Raw genomic sequence first — 13,548 nt, 5'->3', positions numbered from 1 at the left:
AGACTTACTAAGAACTGGAACACCTTTTTGTTAGACATCTTGAGGAGCACCCTCAAGACACTTTCCTTTCAGTCTTCTCGAAAATAAATATCCTGGCAACTTTACTCAGTTTATATGTAATGTTTGGGCCAGAAAACTCTCAAAAGCTGTAAAACAAAAAAAATGTCAGTTCAAGATTGGATTTTCCAGGCAGGTTAGCACTACGATAAACTTGTGGAGTAAAAGCAAATGTTTAGTGCTCCAAGGGCGCGTTGCAGAATGTCGAGCCAAAGTTACTTCAAAAGCTTGAACCATATCTTGCTGAGATCTTTTTTGATGAGTATAGTTATTTTTCTTAATGAACCAATCATTGCACACACATGATAAAAAGTTAAGTTTGAATGGTGTAATGAGTTTTACCAAACTAATTTTCGAATAATGAGCGACCTATGGCACACTCAACCAAACAAAGTACTGTATTCCTTCTACTGTAGCATAAAAATCATGAGAACTATCATTCAAGCGGTCCTGAGACATTGTGGTTTCAACTGGCCTAGAAGTGGAGTGGTCTGTCTGAATTTTAAGTCCTGTTTTTTTCCCTACTTCTAATGCACATATGTAAATTCTGGCTTCAGACTCTCAATGGTGAAAATGTTGTCCTATCCTCCATCCATGCCCCAGGTGTATGTTGCTATTCTTACCCCCTTGCCACCGGGTATAAGTTATTCAATACAATGATGATCTTGTATAATGGCACCTATAATATAATGGCACATATAATGGTAGGGTTGCCTCTGGTGTGTTATTGCCTACTTTGTAAGTAATTTCTGTTAAAAATGACAGCCTGTTCTTAAATAAATACAATACTCCCCCCTCACCCCCCCCAAACCTCCCTCCCTCTGCAGCTGGTTGAGCGTGTATTTGATGAGAGTCTGAACTTCAGAAAGATTCCACCATTGGTGCATGCTAAGCCACCTGAGGCCAATGGACGGATGGGTGATAAAAAACCTCAGCCAAAGGAGATGCCAGAACCCCAAACTATCACTAGGAGAAAAACATGGAGCAGAGATGAAGTAAGTAAAAAACACTCTACTTTTGTACTTTATTTATATTCTTTTTGCATAACATGTTTGGATTCCTTAATCATTTAGTTTATTGAATGACTTGGTGCTCTTTTACCTACAAACCATCAATAAGCAACATCAATTATCTATTTAATTGTTATGGTTTTGATTGCTTTTAGTATATTAAACTGACCAATTTGGATGATATAAATTAGACAGTTTAATTTTATGAGGATCAATACATTTGTGGGCTGCTTATGTGTTGTAAAGATACCCCGGAAAGCTTCAGCTAAGTTCCTTTATTACAGTTACAGTTTAGCGCAGGGGCAACGCGCTCGCCTTGGAAGAAAGAAGACGCAGTGCAACACAGGTTTGGTCCCCTGGTCTGCGTTTAGAAACCTCTGGGTATTAAGTTCGTTATAAATAACCAATTATAGTACGTGTTCAAGTTCCACATAAGTTCATAAGATTACAAGAGAGGGGCCCACTGGCTCCCACCACCCAGACTACATGTCTCCCAACTGCCTCAGGTGGAACACCAGCCAAATAACATTCTCTCACTCATACATACACATTCTCACATTCCATACTCTTTGACCTCCTGCATTCCAGACTAGCTTGCATCCATCCATACAGAAAAGCACTTCACAACATGCCTCCCTTCCTTACCGAACACACATCATCATCCACAGTCATACATCTAACGCCAAATATCACATTGACAGAACCATAAAATGTATAAATGAGAGTTGGGCCACACCAACCCCACTGTAGCAACCAAGAACAAGTACAAGGCATATGCTCTCAACCATGTACACCAGCATGAGTAAGCCTCCCAAACAGCTAGACACGGCTCCCATTATGCACCAAGAGAACTGGATACACCGCATACTCGCACCCATTCATGACTTGTACACTATTAGTGGGTATGCTCTGTAATGATTTTGTATGCTAAAAATGCCTTCAAACCCACCTCCACGTGGAGTCAAAACACATCTGCTCAGAGCGCAAGCTTCCTCTTTGACACTGGCAAATACACATTGCCTCCAGACCCACCTCCATGTGTAGTCACCACTCACAACTCTGAGAACAATGATGTTCTTTAACGGTTGGCATTTTTATAAATACCCCAATAAACCTATGTGTAGATTCAATCCATACATCTGGTACCACACAGTCACTACACTAACTCGTATGCCATCACTCAATACACTGGCATCCACCCAAGCGTGAGGTCCAATAATACTGCCCACAAACTGTAGGCACTGGTCAGCAAAGCTTAAGTCTCCTAACAGACCGATGAACTATGTTACAACACTCAAGTATTTCAGCGATGCCTAATATTCGACACTTCTGCTCATCCATACTTTGTTTTGTCACAGGCACGTTAGACATTACCACCCTCTTCACTATGTCCCAAAACATTTTTGAAATCTAATTTGTAAATAGTATTTGATTTTTGCATTCTCCTAAAAGTTTGTGCTGCTCTCCCACAGCCATATCTGCAAAACCTCCAAAAGATTAATCTCTATCACTTAAATCATTTCACAGCTAAGAGTCCACGTTGCAGTTTGCGCAACACCCTTCCTGTAGTGTCCTTTAAATACTCATTTGACTCCCATACCCACATCTGGATAGAACATGACACATGCCCCATTTTAAACATTTTGTTGAGCTTTCCCTAAAAACGTCCTTGCTGCTTTTGTGCCGCTCTACCTGCAAATCCCTGAAGGATTAATACCTAAGAACTAGGACTCTCAAGATCATAATATTCAACATCTTCCACACCAGATGCTAAGACACAAGAGTCAAGCTTTTATCACTTCTGGATGCTTCAGGTAACGTATCATACAGTCCTTTTATTCAGGTTACACATCAGTGCATAAGATTACAAGAAAGGAACCCACTAGCTCCCACCACCCAGGCTTCATGTCTCTAACTGCCTCAGGTGGAACACAAGCTACATTACATTCTCTCACTCATACATACACATTCTCACATCTCACTCTCTCTGACCTCATGCATTCCATCCTAGCATGCATGCATCCATCCATACAGCAAATCACCTCACAACAGTATGTCCAATCTGTTGTTGATGTCCTGTAGCCCTGTAATATGCCCAACAGATTAAATAATAGATCATATGATATACTTTCGAACTCAAGTTTGCAATTTAATAGGAAATGGTTTAACATGTCAAATGTGATGAAGTCCCAGGTTCTTGTTCAAGTGGCAGCCACAGGCAGGACTCCCGTTCGGTGACCACCGGTCACCTTGAACCCAAAATGCCACTTTTTTTGTGTTTGCATGGTACATGGATCTGCTCTGGTCCATGGACCTATGGTTCACAGACCCGTCTGGGTCTGCAGAGCCGCTCACGAAGTTCAGACTCGCTAGAATAAATTAAAAAGCGCAGAGAACATAGGAAACCCTCTCTCTTCCATCTATGTACTAAATGAAGCAACATTTCTGCAACTAACATACGCCGTTGTAGCATATCTTAAGTCCATATTGGTTGGTAATTCCTACGGTCTCTTCTGTCCCCCTTCTTAAATATCTTAATTACCACTGATCGGTTCAAGGAAGGGGGCGTAGGACCCTGTGACTTATTGATGGTCATTGAAAAGGCAAAACGTATAGGTAACTGCCTTCTTTTGAATTTGAAAGGTATATTTGTATCAGATGGAATGAGGTATGCGCAGTATAAGAACAGTGGGGGTCATTACGAGTTTGGAGGCAGCCATGGTGCAAATAGCACCATGGCTGCCTCCAAACCCGTGTCCGGGTCCGTGGTGTCGGAATGGGGACTTACTGGGACATTCACACCTATGCGGAGCCGGTAAGTCCCCATTTCGAAAAACATTCCCATTTGAGGCCCCATAGGGCTCAATGGGAATGGTGAAGGAGCTAATAACAGGCCAGCAAATAGCGGGCCCGTTATTAGCTCCATGGTCCCTTAACGGGTCCCGCTAAGGGCGGCTGCTAAAACCAGCCGGCCCTGGTGGGACCCGCTAAGGGACCTCAGAATGCGGCGGTAGGGGGTTAACGGCACCAGCATCCTTACAGGTGCCGTTAACCACCTACCGACATATTCGGAATGACCCCCAGTATCTAAGTTCCATTGATTACACAGGCCTCTATGATGTGTCTTTGTAGATGCGTAATTGTCAACGTTTTTACAGTGCAGTGTCCCCATGATGTGATAAGATTGCGTAGTAGCATAATTACAGCACATACTTTCAGTGTTGGCTTGTGGGGAGGCATTTGTCCTACAGCGTTTCGCTCTTAAGAGACAAACATTGAGCTGGTAATTAACTGTTCATTGACACTAGAACTGCTGTGTCCTGTGTGAAGAGAAGTGGGGTGGAATGAAGTAACTTGCAATTATTCTGAATGTTTGCGATAGTGGATGGTGACCACGTAGATCCGTGCTCATTCTGTTTGTTAAAATGATAGCTGTTGAAGTGGAAGGGCACACAGAGGGGTACTTTGCCATTTGGACAGTTGAGGGCAACCTAACACTGATAAATTGCATCAGCTGAGTATGGAACATACCTAACCATTTTATATATGTATATAATGGCATGGTAGCAGCATAGGTACCTCTCCTTGATACACGTCTTTTGCAGGCAGTAAGCCCAAAATGGCAGCCATCATTAATCTAGCCTGAGGCCCAGCCCCCTGCAGCCAATCAGCAACACATGGCACAGTCAGTCTTGCTAAACTCGGGCTATACACATACCATAAACCGAACCACCACCCATAGGGAGGAGAGCAGCCTTTAAAAGGCAGCCAGCTCAGTCAGTCCCTGTCACACTTGGGAGAACTGGCAAGAGGAGAGCAGCAGATCTTGGGAAATAAGGTAGGGGGAAGGGTGCAGACCCTCAAATACCCATGCCTTAGACACTCTCACAGATAGGATCCTGCCAGTGGAATCGGTGGCGGAGGACATACTGGTGTGTGGTAAGGAGGCACAAGCGTGGTACAGTGAAGAGGGAGGAGTTGTGCTGGAGAAGGTGTTCGAGGGATTTGAGCAGGGAATTAGTAGTTTGGTATTAGCGTGGGAAGTGTGAGGAACTCATGGTGACAACAGTAAAGACAGACACCAGTGATCACAGTTCAAGGGTGTTTATTTAAACTGTATGCAGGTTGGAAAAACGCCTAATCTAAACCTAAATCTAGGATAGGAGCAAGAGTCGACCATCAAATGAAAACTAAGGTAGTCCTACTGGCCTTGTGTCAAATAACAAAGGTTTATACTAAGAAACCTATTACCAAACCTTACAACTAATACAAAAATGGTGTGGAGTGGTTTTCAGGGAAAGAAAGAAGTGTTCACAAATAATATGTCAGGATGCAGTAGCTTGGATCTCCCTTCCCCACGTTTTCTGCACGGGGTAAGATGAGAGCTTGAAGCACAGCACACACTCGAGCTTTCCCAGCACAAGTTAACAGTTCCAATGACAGCAATCGGGACAGTCGATGACCAAGTCTTGCTCCTCTTGAAATTCTCTTGCCTTCAATACCCGATTTATTCACCAACAAAACAAACACACAAAAGGGTTCTCTTCTGCAGTTCACGTTGGGTGATGGCTTTACCCGTGGTTCCCCCTATTCCGGGCGCTGACCCTTCCCAAACATTCTCAACAACTTATATGAACAGTTCGTTTTCCAATAAACTTTCGGTGATACATTTCCAACCCTGGATCTCTCTTGGCCAGGCTCAGACCCCAAATGACAAGCGGAACAGTGTACTTCTCCTTGTCTTATAATGAGGCACGCTTTCACCAATCTAACTGTTCGTTCAACAGTTCACTCTGAACCTCCCTTTTTTGGGTTCACTTGATCAGGGTGATACTGGCTCACCTCTAGGTCCCCCTCTTCTGGACGCAGACCCGTCTTGATTTACATTGTCTTTTTAAACAGTTTGAGGTGGACGTTCCTTGAACATGTTTGCCTTTGTCAACACACTGTTTCTCTGGCCTTTTAGACTTTTCCCCCTTCTTGTTAGCACCCCTCTTTTGGGTTCACTCTTGCAGACTTCACTTTCAATGGTCACAGGGTTCACTTCCACCATGCGGGATTCACTTCCTTTACTTTCTCATATTTGTAGATCAAAGTCTTTCGATTGTACAGGGATTTTACTAGACCTCCTGTGTGATCGCTTTGACCTCTTCTGGCGGCTCTCCTACGGCCTTCTGATTTGTTGTTTTACTCTGACAGGGATCGACCAGAGTCTCTCGGAGCAGCACCCACGTGGTGCCAGTTCCCTCTTCAGCTGCTCTCCCCTCAACACTTTCACAGTTCCTTGAACTTAGTTCAACTTGCCACTTTGCGATTTTCATTCACCACAGCCCGGCTCTTATCGTCTCTCCCCTCAACTCACCAGCTGTGATGAACAGCTTGGCTTTCTTTGTAAATGGGGTCAAGGCCGGTACCACGCTCTGTGTATCATTGACCTCTTCTGCAAGACACTTGTGCTATTGTTCGCAGTCTTAGGCTCTCTTCCACGAAGGTTCCGCGGGCCTGGGACGAAAGGGGCAAGGTTGCTTCTCTCTTTGCACCCTCTCGCTTCCTGCCGTCTTTCTTCTTCTCTTGAACTGCCGCGCCTGGTTATCTCACTCGCCATGCTGTCTGCCATGCTCATAGTGTGCTATCTGCTCTCTTGCTCCACCTTTTATCCCGGTGGGGAAAGGAAAGGGCTGTCAGGTGTGTGTGATTAAGGTCAATTTGCCTGACTTTGCCTGACCCTTGTATTGGGACATGTCAGGTGCACAGCTTTAACCTTAGTCCGTTGTCTTTCACAATGAGGGGAAGTGTTCAGGGTGGCGAAGGAGGGTGGTAGAGTTAGAGTATCCTACGGGCTATGAAGAAGAAAAAGTATTGTCGGAAGGGTGAGATTTATGAAACAAACGAGAATGTCCGGAGTTCTTATTGTCACCTGAATATAGGGAATGGTAGTGAGTTGTCAAGGTAGGCTGCTGGTTCGGAAAATGGCAATCAGAGTGACAGGATTGATAGGGTTTGTGGGGCAAACGGGAATAATTGGGATCGTGAAATGAACAAGGATTGTGTGAATGGTAGTGTTTAATTCAAGTAGAATGGGTGTTCGGGACAAAATAACCACAGGGACGTGAAAAGGAATGTCTGAGTATTCGGGCAGGACGCAGGAAAACCAGGATTTGGTGGTAGATAATCTTTGGGTGCAAGCGAGTTTGGGCTTTCAGGGGATTGGTCCTGTACGGAGGGGTCAGTGGATTTGGGTAAGAGAGATTCAATGGGAGGAAGGGAGGCAGATGTGACACAGCCCATTAAGGTCTTAGAGATTTCACTCTCCTCTTCTCATTCCTCGGTAACATAGCGCGTCTCACTTTGGTCATCCTCCTGAGCATAATCTTGGGTTCCCCTACCCAGGTGATCTTTCCCTGCTCGTCTGCCTTCAAGGTTGGGATGAGAGAGGGCCAGTCCATTCTTGGTCACCCGAATAAGGGATTCTCTGGGTCTACCGGGGAGAATACCCTCCGGTTACTCACAGAAGCGAGTGAGGTCCTGGCTTCTTAGAGACGGACTGAGACTGTTTTGGATCAGAGACAGAAGGCTACCAACTTGGAGAGGAAAGTAAGGGCTTTGTGACAAATCCTGGGAATTTGTCCCTTCTCCCCAAGGGGGAGCCACCCCGTTTGGGACTAGGGAGGTGATCTCGCTAAGCTTAACATCTCCTAAGGGACAGGGCAAGTGGGATCCCACTGAGTGTGACCATCCACCCCTCTTAGAGGACATATTCCTAGAAAGGGATAGAAGTTATCCTCCCTACTCCCAAGATCCAAATATCTTTGTTGGCAATTAGGGCTTGAAACTTCCTGTGAGAATGACTTGTGTGGTTTCTGACCCTCTGTATGCACAGTACTCACTGTTAACGAAAGAACACTGCGAAGTCCCACTCCCTCACAGAAGGAAGAATAAAGGCCCAATCAGGATCGGAGAAGAAGGAAGGCGAAATTCACAGAGATTGAGAGGCGCTGAACACTCCTCCTGGGATATGTGCCAGGAAAGGAAGAGTGTACATCTAGGGTGGCAGACCCGACAGTAGCTGAGCCAGCAGAACTCTCAAAGCTCTGCCGAATTTGGAGCCAGGAGCGCCCGACCAAGAGTCTGGGGGTCGAGATGAGGCGCAGAGCGTGGATGCATTCCTCTAAATTCTCTTCGGGTGTGCAAGAGAGAATATTGGATGTTCCTTTTGAAGGGTCAGATCTTTTTCTTTCGTTCACCCATGACGAGCTAAAAAAGACCTCTATGCAGACAAAGTCCTTGGCCACCCTGACTAAACCAGCGCAGAAGTCCTTCCCTCAGTCTCTGGTCAGGACCGACTTCAAAACCCTCTCTTTCACCGGCTTCAAGGCATTTCAAGTGCGTAGTGCATTGAGGCCTGACAGGTCACCCAGCGACCGCAGAAGGAAACAGCAGAGGGCTTTGCGTGGGTTTTTCTGCTCCCCTTCTCCGCCCCTGCCCCAGATGCCAAAAAGCAGTGATGTAACGGTCAGGGAACACAGCGTGCCTGTAGGGGGCAGGCTGGTTCTCTTTCAGGATGGCTAGAAACGTTGTTTCGAGAGCCCTTGGATCTTTTCTATAGTCCCTCGACTTACTCTTCCTTTCTCTCTACCTTCCTCTCCTCCTCTGCTTCAGATAGGGTCCACGGCCCTCTTACAGGAGATACTCTCTCTTCTGGAGATGCAGGCGGTAGATCAGTTCAACAGTCAGGCAGGGGCTCCTGCTTCTACTCCAGGATTTTTGCGGTCCAGGACCTTTCATCTCCCAAACTGTCTTTACTGCTCGAATGCTTCAAGATGATTACTCCTGTGCACATTACCGAGTCTCTATGCGCATGAGACTGGATGCGTCTCCTAGACCTCTAGTATTACGTACCTTCATGTCCCCATCTGCCAGCCGCCTCAGACATTTTTGTTGTTCGCGATTATGTCGTACCACTTCCAGTACACAGTGCTGCCTTTCGGCCTCAATTCGGCCCATGGTGTGTTTATGAAGTTAATGAATACAGTGGCTGGTCTCCTCTGCCTGGTGGTCCATCACTTATACCCTTATCTCAAAAACTTTCTGGTCAGGGCCATCTTGCCCGAGGGGATGGTGCACTCCTGCCAACAGCTGGCGGACATTCTTCACCAGCGGGGGTTTTCCCCTCAACCGTCGGAAGTCACAGCTGACTCCTGCCCAGGATCAGGTATTCCATGGAGTGCGTTGGGACACGGTTGTGCAGCGGGTGTTCCCCATGCCTGAGAGGCGCCTTTCCCTCTGGAAGGTGAGAGGGCACTTACTCATACGTCCAGTCCCCTTTCCTCCATCCATGGGCACAGCCTCGGGTGTGGGAATGCCCCGCTGAAGCCCCGCCCTCCGCACCTCAGCTTCGTCCCTTTTTTCCACACAGACTGTCGGACTTGGCAGCTAGTTCAGACACTTTTAGCTATCCGCTTGCTCCCGGTTTTCTTTTTTCAGTCTTATTTAACTTCCCTTGGGTGCCTCACCTCCCCGATGCATGTCGGCTGCAGGAAGATTCTTGAGATGTGCCTCTTGCGACTGCCCATTTCCGTCCTCGGACCCCTGTGCACTCTGTCTTGAGTGTTTGGGGCATGACCACCGCTGGGAACGCATGTTCACCTTGCAGCGTTCTCGGTCACAGGGCATTGAAGAATCGGTTGTTGCGGTGCAGGGAGATCTTCCACACTTCTCCTCCTCCCCACCTTAAGGACTTTGTCTCCTGGACCTCTCAGCAAGACAAGGTAGGCCAGTACGTCTCCACAGTGCGGTGACTCCTTCCCCTGGATCAGGTTACTTGAGTTCCGGTTCTGGCAGGCCTGAGGCCTCTAAGGCTACCGGCTTCTAAGCCGAGGGCGATCCGGGGTCAGACCTGAGGCCATCCCGGCTCACAAGCTGAGGGATTCAGGGGCCCTACTAGGCTGTCCTCAGAAGGGTGATCAAGTTCGTCCTCTTCTACCCCATGGGGTAAGGGATCGTCGAGTGCCACCTCCAAGAGTCTGTCCTCAGCACGATCCAGCACAGGTGGCAAGGGCGTACAGTCTACCGGATCTCGCTCCAAGGTTGTGAGTCAGGGCGGCAGATGGCTCAGCGCCTACCCGAGTGATCTGAGTTTGACGCCTCTGCTTCGGGTGCAAGACCCAATCTGTATCCTCCCATGTCTGAGGCCTCTCTTGGCTCCGGGTCTCGGTGCCCTCCCATCCAGTGCATGGCGCAAGGCTTCAAAATAGCAGAGAGAGGCACGTGGCAGAGCCTGCCAGGCCAGCGGCCATCTTGGATCCAGCTCAGGGCCCAACAGTGCCTTCACCCATCGAATGGCCTTTACAAGAGGATCCCAGTCCCCTCCCCTCTGGAAGCAGCTGTAGCGGATGGTGTCCAGCTTCTGTTCTCCTGAGGGATACAACTACCTATCACTGCCTTACGGTTACACGCACTAGGTGCCTCAGCGCTTTGACCAGGAGTGGAGGCCCTTAGAGACCCGGTGACTTGCGAGGACCTCTTTTTCAAGCACTTCCTCTTCCTCATGTGTTCCCCTCAGATGAAGGGGCTCCTGACGGACAGAGTGAAGGAGGTCATAGTCTCGGGAGGATGGCTCAGGGGCAATGTGCTCGCCTTGGAAGCACGACGACACAGAGCAACACAGGTTCGATCCCCGGGTCCGCGCTTAGAAACCTCTGGGTATTAAGCGCGTTATTAATAACCTATAATATCATATCCCGCAGGTGGCACCGCCCCAGCGCCCTCCTCCCATTCTTCTCCCATTACTCCGGCTCTGCTGGTCCCTCCCATGGTCCAGGCCCGACGGGTGGTTCTGACCCCTCCACCACCTCATGTAGAAAAGGTCGGGTGGGGTGTGGGGGGTGGCGATGACACCCAGGACGATGAACCCTCAGCATCCGTTAAGGCCTTTCATGACCGCTTTCAGGGCCTGGCAGATTTCTTTAGGGTCCCTCTGCCAGAGGAAGGCCCCCAGGGGTCAGGAGTGCTAGCAGAGGTCTTGGGGAAGCACACCACGATCTGGTCTGCCATACCTCTCCAGAAGAATGTTCTGCAGGTGGCACGGGTTGTCTGGGAGAAGCCCAGGTCCAACGCCCAAATGAACAAGAAGTTGGACAGCAGATTTAGGCTGACGGACGGGGAGCCGATCCTCCTTGCCTCCCACCCGCAGCCTCATTCCTCATTGGTGGCTGCGGCCTCCTTGTATTCTAAACCATTGACTTCTTCCTCCACAGGAGCCACCTCCAGTTGCCTCTCCAAGGAGGACAAAGTCCTCAAGTGTTTGGGAAAGCGATGTTACTCCATTTCAGGACTACATCTGCGGCAAGCCAACGCAGACGCCCTCTTGGCTGCAGCTAACCAGAAGCTGTGGCGGGAGCTTGGGGAATTTCTGCCCGACCTCCCTTCAGTCAAGCAAGCATCCTTCAAGGCCGGCCTGTCAGATGCCCGGGCCATTGCGCAGGACCTCATGGAGTCTTCGGTCTCCCATATTGACACAGCCAGCAGAGGAATGTGCCTTGCTGTCGAGATGAGAAGAACGGCGTGGATGCAGGAATGGATCTTGGATCTTCCCTTGAAGGGCGTGGACCTTTTTCTTTCTTCAACGGACGACGAGTTGACACAGAAGAAAACCTCCACTCAAACCGCCAAGTCCTTGGTCATTCTGACAAAACCAGGTCAGAAATCCTTTCCTCAGTTCCAGGGCAGGACCGAGTTCAAGCTCTGCCCTTTTTCTGGCTTCAAGTGGTTCCAGGTCCGCGGTACAGTGAGACCCGGCATGTCACCCAGCGACAACAGGAAGAAGTAGCAGAGACTGTTGCACAGGTTTTTCCGCTCCCCCTCCTCTTCCCTACCTCTGACGCCAAGAAGTAGTGACGTCAAGGTCGGGGAACACAGTTCGCCTGTGGGGGGGACGTTTGGCTCTGTTCCAGGACACTTGGAAGCGTCTTTTCAGCAACCCGTGGATCCTATCCATAGTCCCCACAGGCTTCAGTTTTCCTCTTCATTTGCCTCTACCATCCTCTCCTCCTCTTCATCAGACATGTCTCCGGTTCTTTTATGGGAGGTCCTTCAACTGTTAGAGATGCAGGCAATAGAACCGGTTCCTCTTGTAGACAGTTGCTCTGGTTACAATTCCGGGATTTATTAGGTACCCAAGAACAACCAGGCTGGCCTGAGGGTTGTCCTGGACCTGTCATTTCTTTCTTTCTTTACCACTGCAACGCTTCAAGAAGATTACTCCCGTGCACATAGCTGAGTCACTCTGTGCAGAGGACTGGGTGTGTTCCCTGGACCTCAAGGATTCGTACCTGCATGTGCCCATCTACCAGTCACATCCGAAGTTTCTGTGGTTCGTGATTATTTCGTACCACTTTCAATACAGGGTGCTGCCCTTTGCCCTGAACTGGCTCCTTGTGTCTTCACGAAGTTGATGAACACAGTGGCGGGCCTGTTCTGCTTGGGGACCATCATCGGTACCCTTGGATGACTGGCTGGTGAGGGTGGGGTCGCCTGAAGGGGTGGTGCACTCCAGCCAAAAATTGGTGGATATCCTTCATCAGCTAGGGTTCTCCCTCAACCAGAGGAAGTCGCAGTTGTGTCCATCGGGAAGGGTGCGTTGGAACACTAACATTCAGCGTGTGTTCCCTAAACCAGAGAGGCTTCTATCAGTCAGCAAGGTGGTGGGGGACTTTCTGGCTACCACAACTACTACGGCATGGTGGTTCCAGCATATTCTGCGCCTGAGGGTCTCCTGCGTGCTCACTGTACAGCACGCTCTCCTCGCGATGAGGCGCCTCCAGCAGCTCCACCTAGCCGCTAGTTGGGATCAGGAGACCAGGAGCCTGGTTCTCAGTCCGACAGGGTCCCGATGCCACCGCTTCTACTGCCCGATCCTCGCTGGTGGCTGATGGATGGCAATGTTTCAGTGGGAGACCCCTTCACACGGCTGGAGCATTACCTGGTGGTGACAACGGACTCCCCCCACCCCCCTTTTGGGTTGTGGGGGGGCTACTTTGGAGGGCTATTTGATTCATGGTGCATGGTCCAGAACGGAAGCCTTCCTGCATATAAATCTGCTCGAGCTCAGGGCGGTGGGCCTGGCACTCAGGGCATTTTTGCCCCTCATCTGGGATGTTGGTTCTTTTCAGGACGGACACTTCTACTACAATGTTTTACCTGAACAAGCACAGTGGCTTTTTCAGTCACCTTGCTCGTTCTGGGGTACAAGTGGATATCTGCCACACTTATTTGGTGGTGTGAGAAACCTGAAGGTGTCTCACTTTCTAGTCCCCGAAGATCTGCCATCCAGGTGGCCAGACCATGGCCATCGCTATTGGATCCAGTTCCTGGTGGTGGACCAGTGAGCGAGGATCACCTGGAAGGGGGTGGGTGGGTCCAACCACGTAGGATACTCAAACACTCTATCCCCCCCCCCCTTTTCCGACACAAACACTTTAGC

At 48.9% G+C, this 13,548-nt stretch overlaps 1 protein-coding gene across 8 annotated transcripts in view; it reads left to right on the top strand.

The window, feature by feature from the left end:
• CEP170 (centrosomal protein 170) overlaps positions 1-13,548 on the top strand; it is a 1,733,932-nt gene that overhangs the window by 1,529,212 nt on the left and 191,172 nt on the right. For all 8 annotated transcript variants that reach the window (XM_069607948.1, XM_069607946.1, XM_069607950.1 and 5 more), the window contains one exon: positions 885-1,052. In XM_069607948.1, the coding sequence (XP_069464049.1) occupies positions 885-1,052 (168 nt within the window). The remainder of the gene's footprint in view (positions 1-884; positions 1,053-13,548) is intronic.

This window comes from Ambystoma mexicanum, chromosome 4q (genome assembly GCF_040938575.1).
Source record: "Ambystoma mexicanum isolate Mex_15411 chromosome 4q, UKY_AmexF1_1, whole genome shotgun sequence".
Taxonomy (NCBI): Eukaryota; Metazoa; Chordata; class Amphibia; order Caudata; family Ambystomatidae; genus Ambystoma; species Ambystoma mexicanum.
Note: the sequence above shows the minus strand (reverse complement) of the source record. Positions and strands in the feature narration are given on the sequence as shown.